Here is a 12,229-nt window from a genome sequence, read left to right as displayed (position 1 = left end):
AAGTATGAATGTCATTGAATGATAAATAGGTTATCACACTCGTGTGTTTAGGAATGGTTAATATCCTGCATTAGGAATAAACACTAGGTATTAAGCTCGCCAAGGCTTGCTAAATACAATGTTTATTCCTAATGTAGGATATTAACCATCCCAAAACATGCGCACGTGATAACCTGTATGTAGCTGCAGTAATGGTGTAGTAGCGGAATTTCATCATAATCAGGACTTCAGCGAATGTTACAAGTTTGGACATGATAAAATACATAAATGATCATGATGCTGTACAAGGTTGGGCTTATTATGCTGACTTGTGGTCTGTTGTTAAATGAGAAAGGATCAGATTGATGATTCAAAAACCTGAGTAAGCAAATGAGTTACTATATACAGATACATATTGATAAGTTCAAACAAGGTAGGATTAACGTTCAAAGATAACATTCTAACAACAAAGATAAATGTAAGTAGAGCAAATTGAGTACAGTAAAATATAACAATTAGACAATCAAGATGTCTGTAGTGGATAATGTTGGACAAAGCACAGTACACGCTGGATAGGTTGATGTCTTGAATTCAGTTATCGACTGGCATATTTCTTTGGACTTTCCCATTCTCCAGTGATTAATAATGGCACAGAGAAATTTGGTTTGTTTCTTGGCAGTGACATGAAGTGAGGTGAAAAGAGGTAAGGTTATTGTATTTATTTAGTAATATGCACGTAAATGGTTGGATGTGTTGCTGCTTGTAGTAGTAGTATAGACCAATGCAAACATTCAAACTGAGCATATAAATTAACATGCACATGCAAACTATGAATTACGACCTTAAGGTCAAGGAGAAGTCTTCAACTATTGCATACGATGCGCCTGATTTTATAATTAATCTATTTTTACTGAACTTTGTGTTTAACATGTTACTTTATTCCCTTAGTAAATATTAATAAACTACTAACTTGATGTAGCCCTACCTGTCTGCAAGTATTTGTCTCTTGTGGCTTTGCTTGAAGTCGTCTCGTAGGTGCCAGTTGTTTGCGAATGGTGACCATGGACCCCCTACAAAATGAAGAGATGCATAAACCCTCTTTTCATGTTCCAACATCAAGCCACGTCCTTACAATCACCAGTTTCACTGGCTATCCTACTACCAACACAGCCCACAGGGGCAAAAAATATGAATACAAGAAAACCAAAGGAACAGAAATGTTGAGTTGAGAGATTGTGAAAAATTAAATCAGCTGTGTCTGCAAATTCTTGGATGCTCGAGAGTGAAAACTCTTGTCCACACTCTGTCTGCTGTATTGAAGTGACTGACACAATCAATTTAGTCCAGTAAAATTAGTGGAAAAAATCACTGAACCTCCAAAAAATTGGTACAGAAATGGTTTTGTGTTTATATCGTTTACAATGGTTATGTAAACAATACATAAAAAGTCTTCCCTTGGATGTTGATGCTAAGTGGCTTGTTTGGGGCAAAAACTATGAAAAATGGTATTTTTCAATTATTTTTTTTAATTCTGAAAAAAAGGCCAGAAAATGGTATAAAATCTTGCAAAACATACAACTGAAGTGTACAAAATAGTAAATAATGAAAATTAAAACTGAAAAAAATTTTATGACATGAGGTTTAAACTTGGATTTTGAACACTCCAGCACACTGGAAACAAGTAAATGAGAGTTATCTCCCCTTTGTTTACAATAAATCGAAGTAACAGAATGGAAAGGAAAGGTTATTTTTTTTTTTTAAACTCTAACTAGATGAGGCTATCGTTAGCCAAACAGATAAAGGATTAAATAGACAGCTAAAAGCTACAATTAAAAGAGATGAGGAGGAGGACTGAGGTGATTCAGCCTCATAATTAGCCCACAGAACTATATGCACTGCGGTCGTGTATGACTACGCACCTTGGTGATAAATGGGACATTCTGTATAAAGATTTAACAGAACTTGAAGAAACATATGCCAGAATGATAGATTAGGAAAATATGATACCATTAATATTTTCTATGCTATTAATTTTAAAACAATTTCAAAAGGTGATTGAAGGATAAGTTTGTTCTCTTTTAACTTTAACTGGCAACTACATATTATTATGTGAGCAGAGTGGGTGAGTATGTTTCTACACCGCTTTTAGCAATATTCCAGCATTATCACAGCGGGGGACAATGGAAATGGGCTTCACACATTGTACCCATGTGGGGAATCGAACCCCGGTCTGAACGCTTTAACCACTATGTGAGCAGAATTGAGTGAACCCTTGCAAATATTTAGAGCATAACTGGTATTTTTTTATCTGATTTGAAATCATTTGAAAAACGGACTGAAATCTTCATGAAAAAACATGAAACTAATTCACGTAAGTTAGATATATAACACATATTTTAACTGAAAAACATCTTTTTCGTAAACTTGGAAAAATCATTAACTTAGGCTTCTTGTAGTGAGTGAGTCTAGTTTTACACCGCACTCAGCAATATTCCAGCTATGGCGGCGGTCTATAAATAATCAAGTCTCGTCCAGACAATCCAGTGATCAACAGCATGAGCCTTGATCTATGCAATTGGGATATGATGACACGTGTCAACCAAGTCAGCAAGCCTATCCACCCGATCCCATTAGTCGCCTCTTAAGACAAGCATGGGTTACTGAAGATCAATTCTAAACTGGATCTTCACGGGTGCTGGGCTACTTGATCAAAGCTCTAGAAAGGTTTGAAAGCACAACCAGAATTGTCCTTTTTACTGCTAGTAAAAAAACTATTAATATTAGTATTTTTGAAACTGAAATAACTAATGAACAAATACTTTAAGTATTTCAAATACTTAAATAGTAGGTGGTGCATGCTTGTTTATCAATCATCTTTAAATTTTGCTCAGGAAACGAAAAGATCTCTGACTGACAAGAGGGATGACTATATATCCCATTGTATTACATGTCGTTGGGGGTAACTGTCATGAAATCATGTACAATTCAATGTACTGGTAAGTGAAAAACTATTGCAAGCACCGTTGAATCAAATCACCTCACCCAACCACTTCTCAAATATTTCAAGTTAGCCTGAACAAAACCCTTCAAATTATTGGACTTCCTTTACTCAGAATATCTTCTGTTACTGTTAAGTTTAGCTTGGAATAGCATTGTCACCAAGCACGATACTCAAAATTAATTCAAATATACAGACTATGAGACCAAGGGTATCTCTGTCAAGCCCTTGGTGTTCAGGGTCACCATCACTATAGTTCAAGCCAACCGTTATGTTAATTAATATCTTGTTCATTATTACAATCTCTAGTTACAGAAGGAGCTAAGTGCACCACTTCCGAAAATGGGTGTACACAGGGTCAGTTCATTCAATTTGCAACAGATAATTTAGATCAATCTGAGAACATGGATTAATGCATACCGATGATGTTTTTGCCAATTAGGTGACTGTTTGCCAAGAATGCTGAGGTGTTGATGCACTAAAAGGGATGGGTTCATATGTCCTGGGTTCATACGCTACGGAGATGCTGAATCAAATTGCTTGATGTCTTGAACAATTCATGTAGAATATAAAATGAAACACTAGATTGTATCATTCTCAGTATTGAGTTATGTCACCTTCGTGCCTATGATCAACCTGAATCCCAGACTCAAAGCTGTATTTGCTCAACTTATGTGTTTGTGAGCGGTCAAGACAAAGACGTACAATGTCGGTACACATTTCGACAAGCCACATATATTAGGTTAACCAGAGTCAAGTGATCTACACAGACTCATATTCACGTGGAAGTCAGCTGGTTGTATTTGACAAATAAAATCTCACATAGGACACTGTAATGGATTTACTGTGAGAATTTGTCACCCATATGTTGACATGGAAGTTCCATCATGCATGATCTGGTCCCCTGTACTTCAATCGGTTCCATGAGGTTACAGCAGATAAATATTGATGTGGATTTTAGTCTTTAGCAATAAATACACTCTTCTTTTAGTAAACCTAAACCTAGTGTCATGGACAAATACCTGGAGAGCAAAGGCACAACTTAGTTTTTCAATTGAACTCCTATTGGCGTTGGATATAGCCGTTGCAAGTATACAACTATGAACAAAGTCAAACGTATTGCCAAGAAAACAATAAATACACATTTCAACATCTTAAAATAGCTCAGGGCTCAAGTTCATAACTTGATCTCTCTCTCTCTCTGTTCAAAGTTTATGAATGAATATGTGTTAGTTTTAGAGATATAACAGCTTCTCCATACTGATAGAGGATAGTTCCCTTTCAGATTAATCATAACTTTGATGAGGCAAAAAGAGGAACTAAATTGCATGTTCCTGACGTTGTGTTTATTTTACCGTTGAAAATAGAAAATATATGCTCTGGAAAGTCTTTTATCTATGGTTTTATTCAAATTATGACTTTTCCAGTCCATGTATTAGTAGTTCCATGTGTCCTCTTTGAAAGTTTCCATATAAAAGTACAATTGGGTGTCAGTATGAGATTTTAAAACTTATTCTCTGAAAATTTTAACTTTTCAATTTTTTACCCCATATTCTTAGATACTTCGGTGAAAGATCAAAGGTGCCGACAATACTTTATCAGATGATAATGTGCACTTTTTGCATTACGTCACAATGCATTGGAATCACTGCACTCATTCTAGTCTGCCCCCTCGTAATCGAACAATTTTCCATTACGTCACAATGTAAATGACGTCACGATGCATGTCAGTTGTCATCGCCTCGTACAGCCTCCTACAGTAAACTATCCCGTTGCATCCCGTTTCTTGGTTTGCAGTTGCTTCACGCAGCTAACATCACTGGTGGAAATATTACGTTTATGTTTTCTGACAGTTAAAATGTCTCAACTCGACTCACAAGTTTTCAGCGACACGGTAACTTTCGCAATGTTTACATTCCCACAATGCCATCGTGGAATGTCGCTTGACTACTCGGCTTCATTTGGATGTACTGATCTAAACTTACGTTGGTAGTAGAAATGCGACGTTCATATTGCCCCATATGGTTTACGTTAATCACAGATGTAATGAAAATAATTTAGAGAAGATATTTAATCGTCATCAAACTGTTTATCATTTGTTTTTTCTGGTAACGTTCGTCTTAACGTAGGGGGCCAGACACATGAATAGAACAGCGCGCCAGTTAGCCCTGTGCGAGGATTCGTAATTTAGGTCACCGACACCGTCATTTGTTTTCTGCCTTAGATTAATCGTAATTATCCTTAGAAAGTAGTAAATTTGGCATCTTAGAAAAGAAATACAGTTCACTCTACCACCATGTATTGTGTAATAAAGCACACTCTCGCCCTGAACTATTATAACGTTAAAAGCACTCAAACGCAAGCGTCCTCATGCTTTAACTATGATAGTTCAGGGCGAAAGTGTGCTTTATTACACTATACATGGTGGTAGAGTGAACTGTATTTCTAAAATAGGATTTAGCATACATCTATTTGACTTTTATAACCCATGTATTAGTAATACCTTGTGTTCTCTTTGAAAATATCCATAAAAAGTACATTTGTGTCTCAATATGAAATTTTTAATAATATTCTCTGAAAATAATTTACCCCAAAATAGGACTTCCGGTAACATTATTTGACTTTTCTAATTCATCTATTGGTAGTACCTTGTGTACTCTTTGAAAATATATATAAAAAGGTAAATTTGTGTCTCAATATTAGATTTTTTAAATTATTTACTGAAGATTTCAATTTTTAAACTTTTTACCCCCCAAAATAGGACTTAGCATCATATTTCAAGGGAGGACTTTTTAATACTCATTAGTTATAACTTAAACATATTGAAAACATTCAAATCATTTCTGTACCAATTATTTGGAGGTTTTGTCACATTTTGACTGGACTAATTACATGACAGACAGGTCAGAGATTGATTGCATGAACTTTGAATACAATGTCACATTTGGGGTAAAATTTTATTCTGCCCAAAATAACTTGTACCTGCGTGACCTCACTAGAACTAAGTCAAACATTCTTAATGAAGCATATTTCCTAACCGGGGCAGTCGACAAATAAAGATTTACCACCCAAAATTAGTGTCGACTCTGCAGGCATCAGACTATTGTTACGCTTGGCTGGTTTCACGCCCCACTGACTTAATCTCCATGGCAAACAGTGAACACAACAAGGATTAGCACTGGTATAAAAATTTAATGGAATCTGAATATGCAAAATGTTTCCAACAAATATACCGCATACAACGAGCATGTACATCGACATGTGTAAAATGTAGAAATCAATCTTTAATTGAAAACTAGCACTGATACAGCTAAACAATTGCAAGCATTTAGGACTCCACACAGTCTGCAATGTCTATCCCAGGTGAAGGAATTCCAAGACATGATCTGTGTAGTCCATCTCACACAGTCTCTGGGTGATCAAGTCATCCTTCAGAGATCTGATTCTCATGTCAGTTTGCCGATACTACCTCTTCCTCACAGGTCCTCTGCCATGTCCTCGGATCTGCTGGATCTTAACCTCAGCCACTGACTGTTCTTACTGAATGAGACGTACGAGTTCATAGATGTTCCGATGGGTTTTCTTTGCAAATTTGTTTATTTTGTGGTGCGAGCCTTCAAGATTGTTGTTGGTACAATGTCCATCATTACGAAAATGGTTCCACATAGACAGTGGCCAAGAACCTTCGATCCAAGTTGACGTGACGTGGTCCATCAGCTGTGTTGCCTTTTGACCTTGAGGAGCACAAGCGATGGCATCTACCCAAACATCTTCAACTCCCCATATTTCACTCCCATAGAGCAAAATAGGACAGATAGTACAATCAAATAAATAAAGTTTACATTCTATAGACATATCAGTATTTTTTTAATCACTTGTACAACAAATGCATTGCTTTATTTGCCTGGGTAATATTAGAATTTCTAGTATTTGCGTAGGAACGAATGTTACTAAAAACATCACCAAGGTATTTATATTATTTTACAAACTCAATGCTATCTTGGCCAATCATAAAATTATAATTTCCTGTCAGGTTCTTCTTACTGAAGATTACGATTTTGGAACCTGCTACTGCACAGGCAATTACTTTCAAAATATCACTACTTAATTGTCTAAACACTACCTGGGAAAAAGTGGTAGAGCACCTGTCTACAAACCAGGACTCAGTTTGCCGACTTCCCGGGATAAATGAAATTTCATTTGTTGACTTCCCGGGCGGACACCTCTAAGTATTTAATGGAGCACATGATTGTATGCTTTGCCTGTCATCGCACATTACATCAAGACCAGCAGGATCTGAAGATCGCTCTTCACCTTTGATTCCCAGTCTTCACTGTCATACTACCAACACTTCCCTGTCATGCTATTGTCACTGTCTTTATTGATTTAATTAAGGTGTTTATGTTATCTTGCTATTGAATTTGTCACTCTATTTTGTAGTTCCATAGTAATTTCTTTGCAAAATTTGTACTGCTTGGTAAACTTAGTTCAATTATACAATTGTAAATTGTATAATAATTCTTTTGTCTACTAGTTCCACACTGAATTTATTATGCACAGATCTCTTGTTAACTTATTGGGTCAACATGGAAATCGACATATAAGAATGGTATGATATTTGCGAAGTGAACTCTAAACAAAATTTCCCAAACAGAATTAATAAAATAGTGCAAATCTAGATATGTAGTCAACAGTTTTATGACTACTTCTTTGAGTGGCATTTTTAGAAGTTGTTGAGTCAGAGAATTTCATGTATGAACAACTTCTTTATTCAGGTGATGCAACGTTTTGATACAGATTCTCGTATCATTGTCAAGCAGGTATGATTCAGGTAGAAAACAGGGTTATATAAACAGTATATATGTAATTAACAAAAACAACAAGAAGATAATTTAGAAGTACAGTAACAATGTGATGACAAGGGATTACATCTGAAATCAATCATTAACTAAGCAACCTAGGCCAGAGGGGGTATCATTTTCACGGTCTACTCCCATTTGTGAGAGCTCCCAGTTGTGAGACTCCCAGTTATGAGACAGTGGAGTAGGTAATTAACAACGAAAACACACCATACTCCCCTGTCTGATGGAATGGATTCACCCTAGCTAATTACTGATTTGCTATGTAACTGAATCTTGTGGAGGTAACTTAATGAAACTTTATAAGATAAATTGATTAACATACTCAGGTAAATGTCTTTAATAATTAAACACTTTGTGTAGGTAACTTCGTGATCAAAGAGAAATTAATTTACCTAGTACTCAGATTTACTCCGTCTCCGAAACTACAAGCTATAGTTTAAGAAATAACTTTGAAATAACTCTGAAATTTACAGTCGAAATGCCCCTTATGCCAAACCCTTTCTACCCGACACAATAAATTTATGGAATGCCCTACCAAATACCAAAGAGTCATGCAGTCTCAAAGAATTTTAAAACCTAATTACAAAAACCGAAAACAAGATTTATATTGATCTTAATTATGGCTCTTGTTTTTATCAAATCGTTCATTGCTGCCTCAGGCTCGGATCTAGCGACCTAAACGCCGATATATTTATGCAATAGTCAATATCCATTTCATTTGATATTTTATGTTGCATGGGAGCGGTGTTAACATAAGCAGTAATACTTCACCAATCCCAATTCATTTTCATAAATAATAATAAAATATGTTTATAATATGTTCATAATAGTCAATAAAAATGTGTTATCATAATTACATATTCTTCTGAATAAATAAAATATTCAATGAACTATTTCTTCTGTGTAAATATAATCTTTGATAATCTATTTCATTAATCAACTTATCAATGAACTATGCCTCCTGTGGGTACTGGGCTGGGCTGATCCCACTTTCATTGTAGGGATGTGGAAACACCACCTAAGTGCACTGAACCATTAATTAATGTGTCTCACAACTGGGAGTTCTCACAAATGGGAGGACACCCATTTTCACAATGGCTCATGCACAGGTTCGGCAGAACAGTTCCTGATGATTGATAAGATACTGGGTTTCGCCACCAGAACCAATCTGGAGCATCTCTGCGCTGCGGAAATTATCAATGGGGATGGTACATTCTACGTCTCACCAAATCTCTTCCTTCAACTGTACTGTATTGTTATGTTTGGTGCAATGTTTGTCAGAGGCAGCACCGTTCAAAGGCTCCATCCCTTAAATCAACAAGACTTCACACCAGATCAGCAATGAGCTGATATAGACACCATGTTCTTGACTTTCCAAACTCTCAACAACCTACTGTAGGCCAATGGGCACAACCACTCATATCATGAAAGATATTGAATGGTCTTGAAGAAAGCCCATACCCTACCCCTACCCCCACCCCACCCCTTTTTGAGACTAAGTCCGAATCGTTTCCATAGAAACCGGGGAAATAAAAACGCCAAAAATCTGCAAATAGCAAAGGGCACTGCTTTGGGATCTGCCTCATATATCTGCCAACCTTTGCTGAAGGATATTGAAAGGTTTTCAAAATGTCCTCCAGAAACGAAGCCCACCCATCCCTTTGGAGACTAAGTCCAAATCATTTCCATGGAAACCGAGAAAAATACAAAAGCCAAAATCTGTAAATAGCAAAAGGCACCACTTTAGGTTCTGTTCGATATAGTTACAAACTTTTGTTGAAAGACATTGAACGTTTTTTGAGGGAGGGAACTGGGCAGGTTCACCAAACCTGAGAGCTGAGTCGCTGAAGGTCACAACCGCAGGAATCGTCGGTCAAGGGTCGGAGAATGCTCTATATACAGAAGACGGACTATAGTTGCTGAAGGATGGACTAGCCGACCGAATCGTAACTGCTGAAGATGGAAGAGCGGTGATCAAAGGGTTTTACCGATGTAGAAAGGATGCTGAATGACTTGTGAGTTCAGGGAAGATCGCTGATCCAGTGGAAGTTGTCGCTGAAGAAAGGATCGCCGATCCCAGGAGATTCGCTGGTTGTAAATCGTAGATTGCAGAGGTCGAGATCACTGATCTTCTGGAGATGTCTGCAGTAAACATAAATTCCTGGGTAGTAGATGAAGAGCGCCGATTCCTGGCTGATCTGGTGATCTATTCACTACCACCACTCTAGACGAGACCGCAGAGGATTGGCGAACTTCTTGCTGTATCTAATGTATGAATCTCGCTGAGGTAAGAGTCTGACAGGGTGTACAGAAAACCATAATTTTCGGATGCTGAACGAGAATTCCTGTGGGCATTCTTCTAGGTAGTTCTATCTGTCTTCAATTTCTTGGGTGCAGGAGGGCCCATATCGTCTGACTTCTTCCCATCCTATCCTATCTGCTAGCCGACCATGCTATAGGAAGTAAGTCGTCATCATTGAGCTTCTCACAAATTTTACATCTTGAGGTCCAGGTGCAAAGGCCTATGCAGTCATTGCATGATGGGTGAGGGTCCAATATCATGTCAGCACTCTAATTCAACAAGAAAGAGAATGTACTAGACAGGGGAGTCACATGCCCAACCGGAGAGTATGCTACATGCTTCTCAAGAGGCTGCCAGGCTGCCCAGGAACGGGGAGTGTTCAGGCGAAGGATTCAAGAGAGGCCAGAAACTTTGTTTTCAGTTCGTTTCCACTAAACAATCAATTAAAAGAGAGAGAGTACACTCTGGGAGATAGGATAACACAATGCCATTTTAGAAAGTAGTCAAATGTAACATATGATATATTTGGGATTACACTTTCTTAGTAAAGTACAGATTGTAGTACTTTTGGGGTTGAGTCCCATCCGGGGATTCGAACCCACACCCTCAGAGTCAGGCACCTAATCGCCAGCACACAAAGTCAGACGCCTAGACCGCTCAGCCACAAATACATGCACTCAGCCATGAATGATTTATAAATTGAGTATGATAAGTGGTGAAAAATACAGAATGTACAAAATTACATGAATCAATTCATGCAAGTGTAGCGGCCATAAAATTTCCGAGTCCCATGCTGGGATTCGAACCACGGACCTTCTAATCCAAAGTCGGACGCCTTGTCCACATGACCAAAGAGGTTAACCCCGTCAGCAAGCTGACAAGGTAAGGATGTCATCTGTGGGATGACTCCACGCCCTACTACATACTCCCCCGTCAACAGAAGGCACGTCCCGAGCCGCATAGTTGGGTACTGAGACTTGGGTACTGCTCAAATTTGATATGAACGTGCTCAGCCCCACGTTGGACGCCAATGTAGCGGCCATAAAATTTCCGAGTCCCGTGCTGGGATTCGAACCACGGACCTTCTAATCCGAAGTTGGACGCCTTGTCCACATGACCAAAGAGGTTAACCCTGTCAGCAAGGTAAAGATGTCATCTGTGGGATGACTCTACGCCCTGCTACACAAGGCTAACCTGCAAAGTATATGATGAGATTCAACCATCACAATACAAATGTTTTGATATTATGAGCCCAGGCAATGAATATTTCACTTGTTACATCATGACATCCGCCATTATCCAGTGTATATATCATGATAAATACCTTGGACCGGGGATAACATTTGGTCAGCTTCCAAACTGCTCCACCTTATGCTTCTCTTTCCATGTTCATTTCGAATCAAGCTAAGAAGATGATGGTGGTGAATTGGTCTAGGATATTTAACCCCAGCAAAATAACTTCTTTGAGTGGCATCTTAGAAGTTGTGACGTACCATACTAAAGAAACTTTATGGATAATAACTTCTTTCATTTTGTGAGCAAGACATTTCGATACAGATTCTTGGACCGTTGTCAAGCAGGAATGTAACAAAGAAGGAGGGGATGTATATATACTGAATGTAACAAAGAAAACAACATAATTAACATGATTGCTAGGCAGTAAGCTGATACAGCCAGTGAGTTGACAAAGGGAAAGGCATGGAAGTCCAAGATGTACATAGGCTGTTATCCATAAAGTTTCTTCAACATTGTACCCAATAAAATATTCAAAATACATTGGATGATAAATAATGATATAATAAATATTTCTTGGTAATATTAGATATTTGGAAAAATAAATACTTACAGAACAGGATAAATTCCAGGTTATATTTCAGGCCAGTGCTCAGAAATGTGCTGTCAAAACAAATGAATAATTAACATTCACCTCTTGCTTGACAATGTTTTCAAAGAAAACAAACTCTGGGTCTCACCTGGAACAAATACACAGCTTTTATCACACCTATATCCACATAGACTTTCGCCAAGTCTGGTCCTGGCACACATGTTCAAATATGTTCGGTTGTTTCTTCTTCAACAACAGTAGTA

At 37.7% G+C, this 12,229-nt stretch overlaps 1 protein-coding gene across 1 annotated transcript in view; it reads right to left on the bottom strand.

Annotated features, from left to right (window-relative positions):
* LOC124263234 (autophagy-related protein 9A-like) overlaps positions 1-12,229 on the bottom strand; it is a 216,914-nt gene that overhangs the window by 118,552 nt on the left and 86,133 nt on the right. The window contains exons 10-11 of the mRNA XM_046697826.1: positions 11,988-12,037; positions 965-1,049 (exon numbers count right to left, since the gene is read on the bottom strand). Of these exons, the coding sequence (XP_046553782.1) occupies positions 965-1,049; positions 11,988-12,037 (135 nt within the window). The remainder of the gene's footprint in view (positions 1-964; positions 1,050-11,987; positions 12,038-12,229) is intronic.

This window comes from Haliotis rubra, unplaced genomic scaffold (genome assembly GCF_003918875.1).
Source record: "Haliotis rubra isolate DU_JTF1 unplaced genomic scaffold, ASM391887v1 Scf873, whole genome shotgun sequence".
Taxonomy (NCBI): domain Eukaryota; kingdom Metazoa; phylum Mollusca; class Gastropoda; order Lepetellida; family Haliotidae; genus Haliotis; species Haliotis rubra.
Note: the sequence above shows the minus strand (reverse complement) of the source record. Positions and strands in the feature narration are given on the sequence as shown.